The 13,877-nt window shown below is 51.7% G+C and overlaps 1 protein-coding gene and 1 non-coding gene across 2 annotated transcripts in view; one reads left to right on the forward strand and one right to left on the reverse strand.

Annotated features, from left to right (window-relative positions):
• The window catches only part of POLE (DNA polymerase epsilon, catalytic subunit), a 66,328-nt gene that overhangs the window by 1,337 nt on the left and 51,114 nt on the right, over positions 1-13,877 (forward strand). Inside the window, exons 2-16 of the mRNA XM_006147335.3 lie at positions 1,877-2,018; positions 2,424-2,504; positions 2,896-2,940; positions 3,061-3,153; positions 3,448-3,602; positions 5,496-5,637; positions 5,746-5,826; positions 6,894-7,001; positions 7,317-7,427; positions 7,898-7,983; positions 8,195-8,314; positions 9,697-9,829; positions 10,521-10,634; positions 10,939-11,151; positions 11,417-11,524. Coding sequence (XP_006147397.3) covers positions 1,944-2,018; positions 2,424-2,504; positions 2,896-2,940; positions 3,061-3,153; positions 3,448-3,602; positions 5,496-5,637; positions 5,746-5,826; positions 6,894-7,001; positions 7,317-7,427; positions 7,898-7,983; positions 8,195-8,314; positions 9,697-9,829; positions 10,521-10,634; positions 10,939-11,151; positions 11,417-11,524 — 1,665 coding nt within the window. The 5' untranslated portion in view covers positions 1,877-1,943. The remainder of the gene's footprint in view (positions 1-1,876; positions 2,019-2,423; positions 2,505-2,895; positions 2,941-3,060; positions 3,154-3,447; positions 3,603-5,495; positions 5,638-5,745; positions 5,827-6,893; positions 7,002-7,316; positions 7,428-7,897; positions 7,984-8,194; positions 8,315-9,696; positions 9,830-10,520; positions 10,635-10,938; positions 11,152-11,416; positions 11,525-13,877) is intronic.
• On the reverse strand, positions 13,724-13,828 carry LOC114007623 (U6 spliceosomal RNA). Its single transcript, XR_003549219.1, has one exon. It is a non-coding gene; the product is annotated as a U6 spliceosomal RNA (small nuclear RNA).

Below are 13,877 nucleotides of genomic sequence, written 5' to 3' on the forward strand. Positions count from 1 at the left end.
CCGCGGGTGGAACGCCCTTCCCGGGGGCGCCGCGTGCCTGCCGCCCGGGCCTGGCCTGGCCCGCCTCTCGGCACAGGGGCGCCGCCGCGCCTGCGCTCCCGCCCCAGTGGGTCTCCAGCAGCTCCAACCCAGCATCTCCGGAGACTCTGGGTTTTTTGCGTTTAAAAGTTCAGGGATCGGGACCAGCAGGCGTCTTAAGGGCTATGTCGCTGGGCTCCCATGTAGGTGACCGCGGTTCGAGTCCCGGACCCGGTGGCTTAAACTCATGCCGGGCGCGTATGCATCCCGAGAGGAGAATGGAGAAGGGATTGCGGCCTGGCCATCCCCCTGGGGGGTGATTTCTTGCTTTCTGTCTCTGTCTGTCTGGCGAGCGCATGCACCCTATAGCGAAAAGCTCTCAAAAAAACCAAAAACCTCTTTCAAAATAATAATAATCTTTGGGCCAGCAAGTGGCGTGGAGGTTCGCAGGTGGAGGCCCAGGCCACAGCTTGAAAGTCACACCAGGTGCGAGTGGCCACGTGCACAGAACCCCATGGGAAGAAGGGACACTCCACCCGGTGATTGCTTGCTTTCCCTCTCTCTTGTCTCCAGCAAGCGCATATGCCCTGTGGAAAAATAAATCACCTTTTCATTTTAAGATAATTTTCAGTTTCCCTGCAATTGTCAGAAGTAATACAGAGAGTGGACGGCAAGTGACTGGTGGTTAAAGGCGCTAGACTTCCCACATCGCCAACAGTGGTTCAAGTCCCGGACCTGGCATCTTGCTTTCTCACTTTCCCTTTCTCTCTCTCTCTCTGGTCAAAAAAAATACAACAACGCATCCCTCCACCCAGTCTCTCACTCGGTAATGTCTGCAGTCTCAGATTACACCATTTTTATGAGCACACACATATATGAACATCTACTTTCTGTGCAGTTTTTGTCACATGTACACATGTGTCTCTGCTACCAAAACCAAGGTGCACAACAGCCTGTTTCCAGGGTCTCGTACCACTTTTTGTTTTGAGGTTTTTGCTGTATGGTGCATGTGTTGACCAGAGACGGACAGGGGACGTGAGAAATCACCCCTCGGTATGGCCGTGTCATGGTCCCTTCTCCAGTCTTCTAGGGACTTTGGGCAGGCGCACTCTCCTGTCCTCTGTGATTCCCAGGTCCCCAGATCCAGGACTCAAACCGCTGATAGCTATGTGGAGCCCAGTGCATTCATTAGCCACCACGCCACCTGCTGGCTCCCCGAGCTACCCTTTTGAAGCCACAGCTGCCTCTACTGCTCCTGTCACTGGTGACCCGTGGCCTGCTCTCCTCCATGGTAGCATTTTAAATGCTGTGTAAATGGGATCCGAAGTGCAGTCTGTGGGGGAGATGGCTTCCTTCACTCAGCGTAACCATGCAGTTCGTCCCCGTTTTCGCGTGCTCCAGTCTGCCCCCTTTATTGCAGCGCAGTGCACCCTGACGGAGTGCACCACGGCCTGACTGCTGCATGTGCCTGCTGAGGGCTAGCTGGGATGCTCCCGCTTGGGCTATAGTGAACGAAGGTGCCATGAACACACACACACAGGATTTTGTATGAATATGAGTTGTTTCTCTAGAATTAAGGCCCAGAAGTGCAGAACTGAGTCTTGTGCATTTCTAGCATGCTGGGAGCAGCAACATCAGGATTGCAGTTTTCGTTAGTGTTCTTGCTGCAGAGTTGGACAGGGTTGAAGGGACTGCACCAGTCCTGTTCTCATCAGTCCCATCATTTTAATGAGCCTTTGTGCTAAGTTTGAGGTTTTTCAGGAATGTGCATAGCACTTGTACTAGGTAGGTGGGTTAACTTTTGTGGGAGTGGGTGGTGTCATCCGTGCCCATGACTGGGCTGACCTCCTTCACTCAGGGATGATGGACCGTCTTCCTCAGTCTCCGCGCTCAAGCGCCTGGAGCGGAGTCAGTGGACAGATAAGATGGATGCCCGGTTCGGTTTCGAGAGGCTGAAGGAGCCTGGTGAGAAGACAGGCTGGCTCATCAACATGCATCCCGTGAGCACCCGTGCTTTCCCTCAGCCCTTCCCTGCCTCCTCCTCGTCAGAGCCTTGTCCTTGTCCTACGATGGTGACTCAGGGAGACTGGTTTGTAACTCTGCTCAGTACCATTGAGGGCTACGAAGAGACCACTGTAGAAAGACTAAGAGGAGGCGTGTCCCTGTTAGCCACCAGAATAGAGAGCTTTCAAGGCCTGCGAAGGCGAAATGCAGAGAACTCTCCATTTGGTGGAGGTTACGGCGCAGTTCTTGTGAGTGAGACAGGTAGTTTACACCGGGTTGGGGCAAAGAGCTAGATGAGAGGGTTTTGCTTCTGAAGTGCTCAGTTTCCCAGAGGATAGAAGGAGAAAGGCGGCTACCCCGTGGGGAGGGTAACTTCCTGCCTGTGTGGTGACCTCCTGTAGACCGAGGTCTTGGATGAAGACAAACGCTTGGTGAGCGCAGTGGACTACTACTTTATTCAAGATGACGGGAGCAGGTTCAAGGTGAGCCCTCGGTCCCAAGAAGCTAAACCCATCTGTGACCAGGAGCAGCTGGATCCAGAATGCTGGGCACCCGTTAGCTCTGTGGCTCTCAGGGCGTGGGAGGCTTCTTGCACACAGCTGCTCATAACCCCTCGCGGGCCCTGGGAGGTGCATCAGTCAGCGTGTGAGATGCCCTGAGAGGAGGTGGCTCAGGAAAACTCCGGAAGGTGAGCAGTCGTTAGGTCTTCACCCCTGAAATACATGCAGATTCTGGTTTCCACTGTGACGTCTCGAGCTGTCACGGTCAGGGATGCATTGGGTGTACTGCTGGATTACACCAGCAGACAGTCTGTCTTCACCTCCCTCTCCCTGTCTTTCTCATCTCCTGTGGATGGTTCGGTGATTTCTGCAGGTGGCCCTACCCTACAGGCCATATTTCTACATCGCCACCAGAAAGGTAACTGTTTTACAAAGTCCATCCAATAACCCATGTCTCATCCTGTTTCAGTGGGCTGGGACGTGGGCAGAGGAGGAGACAGACTGGACTAATGGAATCCTCATTCTGATCCGAATTTAGGGTTGTGAACGTGAAGTCTCATCTTTTCTCTCTAAGAAGTTTCAGGGTAAAATTGCCAAAGTCGAGACTGTCCCCAAAGAGGATCTGGATTTGGTGAGTACCAGTGAGACCCCCCAGGGGTGAGTGAGCCCAGTGTCCACACTGTGTGTCATGGGCAGATGGGGAGAGGTAGAGAGAGACAGGTCATTTTCTGGGTAGTGGGCAGAGTTGACGACTGGAGTGGATAATCTCAAAGACCTCATGGTGTTAGTGTCCCAGGCAGAACTGGACAGGGTGCTCGAGGTAGCAGCTCTTTGACTTGTGTGTTGACTTCTGAGTCTTCCCCTTTGTTGCTGTCACTGACGCTCTGGCTCTCAAGCTCACGGGCATGATCTGTCCACTCTGTAGCCAAATCATTTAGTGGGTTTGAAGCGGAATTACATCAAGCTGTCTTTCCACACTGTGGACGATCTTGTCAAAGTGAGGAAAGAGATTTCCCCTGCTGTGAAGAAGAACCGAGAGCGGGCCCATGCCAGTGATGCGTACACAGCCATGCTGTCCAGGTAAACTTCATTCTCTGAGCAAAGCACCACAGTTCTGAGTGGCTAGAGGGGTAGAGGGTGGGAAAACTCAGAGATAGTTACCCTGGTGATTGACTCTTGGATGTAGAAACACTTTTGAGTAATTCGGTAGAAATTTCTGTTACCGTTTTAATTTTTACCAGAGGGCACGTGTGTTCACTAGAGAGACAGAAAGGAAGAGCACCCTCATTTGAAATGGTCATGCCTCAGTCCCTTCTGTCCTTCCTTTTGGGACCTTGGGCACGCGTGCATGCTCAGTGTGTTTTTTAAGTCGCTGGGTCTGAGACTTAAACCCACACGGTCGGCCATGTGGGATCCAGCTGCCTTTACTACCATACCTCAGGCTGGCTGGTAGAAGTTTTTATGTGCTCTGTTTGTGCTAAAAGAACAGAGGCTTCCCAGGTTGTGTTTTATATTTCAGCTCTCTTTGCTTCCCTAGAGGTTGGATTCATATCTCTAAAATGGAGTTGTTGTGTTAGTAAAGACATCTTAGAGAAAGATTCCTCATCCCACTACCCAAGCACAGTCCCTCTAGAAGTTTTATGAAGTGCTGATATTTACACAGCATGTTTTCTCCAGAGAACCTTGTATATCATACAGAGAAATTGAAGCAGAGAGCACTAAACACTTCATCGAATGTTAAAGCGTCAGGATAATAGGAAACAAGAGATTAAGAAAACTTCCAGAGTAACCGTGGATGTCTTGAGAAGAGCTAATCTCTTCCTCCTACAAAAGATCAATTTGGAACCCCGAACATTTCTCCAGGCCTTCCCGCGGAGCCCACCTTCCCCAGCAATGTCACAAATTACTTTTCAGAATAGTATTTATTTATTTATTTATTTGCTTAGAAGAGGTTTTTCCTGTAGGGCACAAGCGCTCGCCAGAGAGACAGAGACAGAGAGACAGAAAGCGAGAGATCAACCCCTGGAGGGGATGGCCACGCTGCAATCCCTTCTCCATTCTCTCAGAATCTTGGACACACACGCACACATGCCCAGCGTGAGTTTTAGCCACCAGGTCCGGGACTCGACCCGTGGTCAGCCACATGGGAGTCCAGCGACATAGCCATTACACCATCTGCTGGTCCCACTTTTTTTTTTTTTTTTTTTTTTTTCCGCGGGGTTTTTTTTTTTTTTTTCCGGAGAGGTTTTTGCTATAGGGCACATGCACTCGCCAGAGAGACAGAGGCAGAAAGCGAGAAATCACACACACACACACACACACACACACCCCGGGTAGGATGGCCACGTCTCAATCCCTTCTCCTTCATTCTCCTCTTGAGATCTTGGGTACGCACGCACATGCGCACATAGTGAGTTTAAGCCACTGGGTCCAGGACTTGAACCGCAGTCAACTACATGGGAGTTCAGTGATATAGCCATTATGTTAACTGCTGGTCCCTGCCGGCCCCTTTTTAAAAGGTTTTTGCCATGGGGCACATGTACTTGCTGGAGATAGAGACAGAGAGAAAGAAATCACCTTCCAGGTGTGATGACCATGCTGTAATCCGTTCTCCTCCATTGCCCTCTTGGGAGTCCTGGGCACGCACACGCACCTGGTGTGATTTTCAAGTCACTGGGTCTGGGGCTTGAACCACATTTGCCATGTGGGAGTCCAGCGCCTTGACCACCATGCTACTCGCTGGCCCCTTTTTTCTTTGAATTGGAATGTTACTTACGCCATATAAAATGCACCTCAAATGTGTATGCTGAAATTTCCCACATCTGATCTGTCAGGGAAGGATGATTGTCTGAGGCCATTCCTTAAGGGAGGACTGTCCCCCCGTGATTGCTGCCTTTTTACTCAGTGTGGACACTCATCTTCACCTTTGCTAGCTCCTAGGAGAGCCTAGCCAATCACTGCTCTGTTTGCTAGTGTCCTGCAAGGGGGCAGCATAGTTCCCGATGAAGAGGAAGCCTCTAAGAAGACAGCTGACCAGCTGGACAACATCGTGGACATGCGCGAGTACGATGTCCCTTACCATATCCGCCTCTCCATTGATCTGAAGATCCACGTGGTGAGTGGGTAGAGGGTCGGGAGGTGGTGGTGCTTACAGATAACTCCACAGAGAAATGGACTTCCCTGCACTTCAGGCTCTTGGAAGGTTACCCTGTCCATTTTGTAGGCTCATTGGTACAACGTCAGGCTCCGAGGAAGTGCTTTTCCAGTGGAGATCACCCGGCGGGATGACCTCGTTGAACGGCCTGTAAGTGTACTCACTGAATCGCCTCCATTCTGAAACCTCATCTTGTTTTCTGGAGTTCAAAATGGGTGCTGGAAGGTGCATTGGATTCAGGGATTTGTTTGCTACTTTTTTCTTACATACTTCATTAAAAGAATAATGGGGGCCGGCAGTTGGCATGCTGGTTAAAGGTGCAGGACTCCCCCATGGCTGACTATGGTTCAAGTCCTGGACCTGGAGTTTTGCTTTCTCACTTTCCCCCTCTCTCTCTCTCTCTCACTCTGCCCCTCTCTGGTCACATTAAAGTAAATAAATAAAATAAAGTTAAATGAAATAATTCTTAAAAAAAAAAAAAAAAAAGAATTATAGAGATAGGGCACTTCATCAGTTTCTGGCCTCCGAGCATGGTTTCACTTTGTACCTGTGCAAACCATGTGGTTTGCGGGGCTCGAATGAGTGTTTGAAGGGAGCTATGACATCCGTTTCAGTAGCTGCCAGTGAAGTAACAGTGAGAAGTGGGTTTTTAACTAGAAGGCCTTGTTTCAGCATGGCTTTGTGAGCTTGGGAAAATCTCTGTACTCAGTTTTCTCATTTCCGAAATGACCACGTCAGCTATTAACATGCCATAAGGACCTGTTAGTGTTGTTCTAAAGGTCAAATGAAGTAAAGAGGTTTTCTTTTTTTAATCTCCAGAGACCACATGTACACATGTACCCTCTGGGGAGATAGGACACAGAAAGAAAGAGAGAACGCCCTCCTCCAGTGGCCACACTGCCCTCCCCACCTTCGTTCATCGTTTCTTCATCTTGTTGGGTTTCTGTGCACACATGTATGTGTGTCTGGTGTGTTTGTGAGCCACCAGGACTGGGATTCAAATCACGGTTAGCCATGTGGAACCTGGCTCTCCATTCATTACTAGGCCTCAAGGCCAGTCAGTTGGTCCCACGGTACCTGTCATAGGTCTTAAAGAGCCTTCATCCCTTGCTTCTAGCCGCTGGAGGGTGAAGCAGGCCAATAGTTGGGAAGGGCTCATGGGACTCCCCAAGCTTGACCTAGTTTGGCTAACTTCATGCTGTGGTTTGTCTCCCCAGGACCCTGTGGTTTTGGCATTTGATATTGAGACGACCAAACTTCCCCTGAAGTTCCCTGACGCCCAGACAGACCAGATCATGATGATATCCTACATGATCGATGGGCAGGTGAGCGGGGACTTTTGGGAAGTGAGCCCCTGAGGAGGAGGACTTTGGTCTGTAGTAGAGCCGCACCCACCCATGGCTAGTACCGGGTGGGCGAGTCATGAGCGAGTGCTGTCCAGGGAGGTGGGCAGGTGGTTAACAGTGTGCTCCTTCCTTCTTGATGGAGTCTGACACTTGTGGAGGCCTCTTCCCAGGAAATTAAAGGTGCCCTTGCCTTACGCGAAGGCAGAGACCCCATGCAGTCCCAGGCAGTGTAGGGAGACTATGTCTCAGCGTCGCTGTCTCTGACCTGCACTGACTGCTAATGAACTTTGCCAGGGTTACCTCATCACTAACAGGGAGATTGTCTCAGAAGATATTGAAGATTTCGAGTTCACCCCAAAACCAGAGTATGAAGGGCCCTTTTGTGTCTTCAATGAACCTGATGAGGTAAAAAAGTGTCCCTTGGACGCAACAGGTGGTGTGGTGGTTAAGGCGCTGGACTCCAACATGGCTGACTGCAGTTGGAGTCCCAGACCTTTCAGCTTGCTTTCTCACTTTGTCTCTCTCTAACTCTTTCTGGTCAAATTTAAAAATTGTAGTCATAAATAAGATGAAATAAACAGTTCTTTAAAAGGAAAAGAAATAAGTCATCACTTGAAAGAGCACCCTATATTTTCGGATGAAGTGAGGTAAAAAGAGGCATGTGATCCTCGTAAGGCCTCAGGCATTTGTGGAGTCAGAGTTGCAAGTCAGTGAGCTTTGCTTTGGGTGTGCAACCCTCTTCCATGGCGCAGGCTGCGGTGGGGCATGGGCATAAGGGCCAGCACGAGGCGGTTTTTCCAAGCTTTCGGAGCTGTCTTTGGAGATGGCTTGAAGAAGAGAAGAGCAGGCTGACTGCTGTGGCTTGTTGAGTTCAGGTTCGCCTCATCCAGAGGTGGTTTGAGCACGTCCAGGAGACTAAGCCCACCATCATGGTCACCTACAACGGGGACTTTTTTGACTGGTGAGTCTCACTCGTGGTTGCCTAAGAAACGTGATGGGGAGCGGGTGGAAGGATCTGTTTGCTGTCACGTGTGTGTCTCACTCTGACAGGAGAAAGTGGATGTGTGGAGCCTTTCCGAAAAACTGTCTTCCCTGTGCCTAAGAGAGGAATGGGGTAGGAGAATTAGAGACATACCTGTGTCTGTTGCTTGTCTGTCCCCTTTCGTCCACAGGCCATTTGTGGAGGCCAGAGCAGCGGTCCATGGCCTGAGCATGCACCAGGAGATAGGCTTCCAGCAGGACAGCCAGGGAGAGTACAAGGCGCCGCAGTGCATCCACATGGACTGTCTCAGGTAGACACCCGTGTGCACCTGTTGCCTGTCACCGTGGTCTTCGGAGTGAGTTCTGAAAGCTGCCTCCTCACGCAGATTGTTGCTGTTGACATACCTCGTGGAGGGAGGGCAGCCTCCAAGAAGCAGCTCCGGGTCACCTGAGTAGCAATGGCTGGTTCTTGTGGGGCCCGGGGATACACATCTTTAATCACTTGCTAATTATTTTATTATTCAAAAAGCACATAGAACATCAGCTACGGGGCGGGGAAGAGAGACAAGAGAGAAAGTCTGATAGGTCCTTGACAAGCTGACGGGGTGGTGCCCAGGCTGGTCTTAGGAGAGCCCAGTCACCAGATAGGCAGGGCCTGTCCCAGATCAAAGGGTGAGCAGGCAAGGCAGCTCACACATGCAGAGGCCCAGTGTTTGGGGACTCAGGCGTGCTGTGGCTGGAAGGGCAGAGGTGGGTGTGGAAATGCCAAGGTTGGAGAGGACAATGGGTCTCCAGGGCTTCCTGTGCTTGGTGGGGGGTGGACTTCCTTAGACCATCATGGGCTCCTGTGGAACCCTGGACCTATGACCAGGTTTCTGCTCCGTTCTGGCATTATGTCACTGGGCTTGGAGGGGAGGCCAGGAGCCTAGGTGTCCACTGGGAGTGGCCTGTCTAAGTCAGGACTCAGCCTTGCTGATGTGGGACGTGGGCCTGGGAGGCGAGGGGCGCTGGTTCTCAGGGACGAGGGTGTGTTTCTAGGGGTCTTGGGCCATCAGACAGGGCATGGGGGCGGGGGTTGAGGTGGAAGGTAACGGCCACAATCCTGCTGACCCAGAAACCCCACGCACGTGGAGGGCTCTGGAAACCCCTACAGTGAGGTGGATCTCAAAGCTCAGTTCGGACGGGCACCATGAACTAGCAGGTTTGGCGTGTAGGTCTTGGTAAAAAGCCATGGTAGTTGGTGAATTCTTGAGAAGAAATAAGAGGAGGGCTGGTTGATGTGGAGAGACTGGAGGGAGGGGGTAGCCATGGAGGGTTTAAGGGAGAGGGCAGCTGACAGCACAGAGGCCATGAGTGTCTGTGCCAGCAGCCGTCTGAGGGCGCAGCACTCCGGTCTACGCGTCTTCCTGACTCTCTGGGTGCGAGGCCAAGTACTGTGCTGGGGCAGGAGGTGAGGAGAGGCGAGGGGCTTGAAGGGCTGGCTCAGAGATCCCTGTGCTTGGTGGGTACAGCTGTGGTTTACTGGATTCAAAGGAGATCTTCCCAAGAGTCCGCACAGTGTTGGGGTTTGGTGTGGGTTTCTTGGGGACCGGTCAAGACACTGCCTTCTGCGTTGTGATGGCCGGGCTGGCTCCGAGTTCTCGGGCAGTGGGCAAGGGTGTTCTCTAGCCTGTGCCGCTCCTCTCCTCCCCAGGTGGGTGAAGAGGGACAGTTACCTCCCCGTGGGCAGCCACAACCTCAAAGCAGCTGCCAAGGCCAAGCTGGGCTATGACCCTGTGGAGCTGGACCCCGAGGACATGTGCCGCATGGCCACCGAGCAGCCCCAGGCACGTGAGCCACAGCCCAGCTCTCTCACGAGGCCGCAAACGTTCCAGCAGCCAGCTCGCCTGGCCACTGCCCACCACACCTGCCCTCACTCAGACTCGGTCCACTCTGCTGTGCCTGCTCCCTCGTCAGACTGTCCCCTCGTCACTCCTATGGCTGCCAGCCAACCTGCCATAACTCAGGCTGGCTCCCCCTGCCATACCTGCTTCCTTGTCACGCCTGTCTCCTCCTCATAACTGTCCCCTCGTCAGTCTGTCCTCGTCGCGCCTATCCCCTTATTGCACCTGTCCTTTGTCATGCCCATCCCCTCCTCATGCCCGCCTCCTTGTCACACCTGTCCTTTGTCATTCCTGTCCCTCATGCCCACAGCCCCGGCCAGGCCCGCTCTCACTGAGCCTCACCTTTATGCTTCACACAAACCTGTGAACCCTCTTTCTGGCTTGTCTCGTTAGTTTCCACTGTATGGCGTGTGCATGCTCTGGAAAGGGAGAAGTCACCCCAAAGGGGTCAGCTGCGCCTAATCCCTTCTCCACTCCCTCAGGACCGTGGGCACTCACGCACATGTGTTTCTCAAACCACTGGGTCTGGGACCTGAACGACCCAACTGACCATGTGGGATCCAGCACCTTAACCACCGTACCCCTGCTGGCCCTAGACCCTCTGGTTTTGATGACCACCTGACTCTCTCTGCAGACCCTGGCCACATACTCTGTGTCCGACGCAGTCGCCACATACTACCTGTACATGAAGTATGTCCACCCCTTCATCTTCGCGCTCTGCACCATCATCCCCATGGAGCCCGACGAGGTCAGTATCCTTGTCCTGCTGCTCTGGTTCTCGCATCAGTGCCACACTCTGGACCCTGCACCGTGAGAGTGCAGTGCCCACCAGGTGTGGTCCTAGAAGGCTGATACCGAAGGCAGAGTTCAGATTTGGTTGTGATGTCACTGGTGTCCAGCTGGAGCCTGGGCCTCGGTGTGAGATAACCAGGAGGCGGAGCTTACGGCCTTTAATCCACAGGCTTTCTCTCTCCATATCCAGGCAAGATTAGGTGTCCTGGAGGTTCTTGGAAGCTGTTGGTGTCTGGTTCGAGGCCGTGTTTCTCCTACAGGTGCTGCGGAAGGGCTCTGGCACACTGTGTGAGGCCTTGCTGATGGTGCAGGCGTTCCACGCCAACATCATCTTCCCCAACAAGCAGGAGCAGGAGTTCAACAAGCTGACGGACGACGGCCACGTGTTGGATGCCGAGACCTATGTGGGGGGCCACGTGGAGGCCCTGGAGTCCGGTGTCTTCCGCAGTGACATCCCCTGTCGGTTTAGGATGGTGCGCCGCCTTCCTGGGTCTCCTCCCCACTCCTGCCTGGCTTGGCTCATCTGACCCAGCATCCCCCACCTTGGGCTTATTGGGCAGGTCTCTGGCTGGTGCGTCCTGGCCCACAGCACACTGCAGGGTGTGGGCCCTGCTGGGCACGCCCTGGCACTCACAGCCTGTACCGGCGGGCTTGGGCTCTGCGTGTGGGTGTGCGTGCGGCTGCACCACCAGCAGTAGCATAGTGCGACCTGTGCTGTCTCCTGGCTGTCTGCTCCAGAACCCTGCTGCCTTCGACTTCTTGCTGCAACGAGTCGAGAAGACAATGCGCCACGCCATTGAGGAGGAGGAGAAGGTGCCCATGGAGCAGGTCACCAACTTCCATGAGGTACTGTCCGGGAGGCAGGAGGTCATCTGCAGAGGGCTGCTGCTCTGTTTTTCTTTTTGTTGTAAGGTGAGGGACCAGTAGGTGGCATAATGGTTACATCATTGGACTCCCACGACTCAACCAGTTCCAGTCTCAGACCCAGTGGTTTAAACTCAGGCCGGGCTCTTGTGCATGTGTGCCCAAGATCCCGAGAGGAGAATGTAGGAGAATGGATGTGGCATGGCCATCCCCTTGGGGGGGTGATTTCTCACGTTCTCTCTCTCTCTCTCTCTCTCTGTCTCTGTGTGTGTGTCTTCCCAGCAAGCTCATGTGCCCTGTAGCAAAAATCTTTTTAAGAAATTTTTGTTGTACAGTGTGAGTGCTCACTGGAGACAGAGGGAAAGTGAGACAGCAGGTACTCAGGAGAGTACTCAGTGCGACCCCTTTCTCTCCTCGTGGGGTTTTTGGGGCGCATGTACATGCACTCTGTGTCTTTTAAGCTGCTAGGTCTGGGACTTAAACTGTGGTTGGCAATGAGGGACCCAGCCACTTTAACTTTCACGCCACCAGCTGGTCTCTGACTGATTTTATTTTTGTGTTTTAGAACAATGTTTTCATGCTGAAAGCTCTTGGTCCTTCTTTTTTTTTTTTTTTTTAAGACTTATTTTATTTAACTTTATTTACTTATTTTAGTTTGACCAGAGAGGGAGAGCAAAAAACCAAGCTGCCAGGTCCAAGACTCGACTCGCCATCGGCCATGTGGGAGTCCAGCGCCCTTAGCCCCCTTCCCACCTATTGGCCCAGTTCTTCGTTCTTTCTCAGATCTATTTTAAATTATGTTGTTTTTCTCTTCCTGTGTTTCATATTTTTTTGGTTTTAGGTTTTTACCATAGGACCTGTGAGCTTGCTGGAGAGAAATAGAAAGTGAGAAATCACCCCCAGGACGTGTGGCCACACCACAGTCCCTTCTTCATTCTCTTCTTGGGATTTTGGGCACACATGCACATGTGCCCAGCATAGTTTTAAGCCACCGGGTCTGGGATTCAAATCGTGGTCAGTCATGGGAGAGTCCAGTGCTTAACTGCCATGCTAGGCTTGAGTTTTTTGTTTTTTTTTTTTTTTTTAGATATTCTTGCTATATAGTGCGTTTACTCGCCAGAGAGACAGAAAGAGAGAAATCCCCCCCAGGGGGAATGGCCACTTCACGACCCCTTCTCCATTCTCCTCTCGGGATCTTGGGCATGTACGCACACGCAGCCAGCATGAATTTTAAGTTGCCTGATCTGGGACTTGAACTGCAGTTAACTTTGTGGGAGTCCAGTGACGTAACCATGATGTCATCTGCCGGTCCCCCAATTTCTTTTCTTTATAAGGATCACGTAAAACATTTATTTATTTATTTATCTATTTAATGTTTTGTCCAGGGGTTTTTTTTTTTTTTTTTTTTTTTTTAAGAATGGCTGAAGCACCTGGTAGTATTTTTTCTAGAATTATTTTATTTAACTTTAGTTATTTATTTATTTATTTTAATTTTCATGGAGAGGGACAGAGTGAAAGAGAAGGAAAGTGAGAAAGCAAGCCACCAGGTCCAGGACTCGAACCTCAGTCAGCCATGTGGGAATCCAGCACCTTTAACCACCATGCCACCTGCCAGCCCCAGTCTCGGAGTCTCATTATCTGAAGCCGAGGGTGCTCCTGTGTGTGCCACAGTGGGTGCTTCTCCCCACACTGTGACTGGAATGTGACTCCATCTGCAGCAGGGTCCGTCCAGTCTGCTGCAGGCTGTCAGGGATCTTGACGGTTGTTTCCACCCTCTTCCCCAGAGTGTCACTGCCTGGGGCCCCCTTTTGTTTGGCCCACCATCCACGTGGGTAATGTAACCACAGTCTGACAGAGGATTGCTCTGGAAAGGCCTTTTCTTTCTCATAGCTCTGGTGACAGACTTGTTTGGGCTCTGCTTTCGTGGAGAGGTGGTCTGTGAAGCCCCCGCAGGGCCTACACCTTGTCTGGTGATGCAGGCTGTCTGCCTTCAGCTGTGCAAAGAGCTCATGATGCAGGCCTGAGACGCTGTCCGCAGGGCCGTCTGTGCAGGGACTTGGATTTGGCTATTTTCCACTATTTTCTTTTAAATGGTTTTATTTCATGTGCAAATAATGGACAGGTGTTCTACCCATAAATTCTCTTTTCCCAAAATAATTTGGAGTTTTTTTTTTTTAACGAAAAAATTTGGAATACTTCACGAATTTGCGTGTCGTCCTTGTGCAGGGGCCATGCTAATCTTCTCTGTCGTTCCAGTTTTAGTACATGTGCTGCCGAAGCAAGCACACTTTTTTTTTTTTTTTTTTGAGGGTTTTGCGAGAGGGGCCCCTTGTGC

This window comes from Tupaia chinensis, unplaced genomic scaffold (assembly GCF_000334495.1).
Source record: "Tupaia chinensis unplaced genomic scaffold, TupChi_1.0 Scaffold000211_1, whole genome shotgun sequence".
Classification (NCBI taxonomy): Eukaryota; Metazoa; Chordata; class Mammalia; order Scandentia; family Tupaiidae; genus Tupaia; species Tupaia belangeri.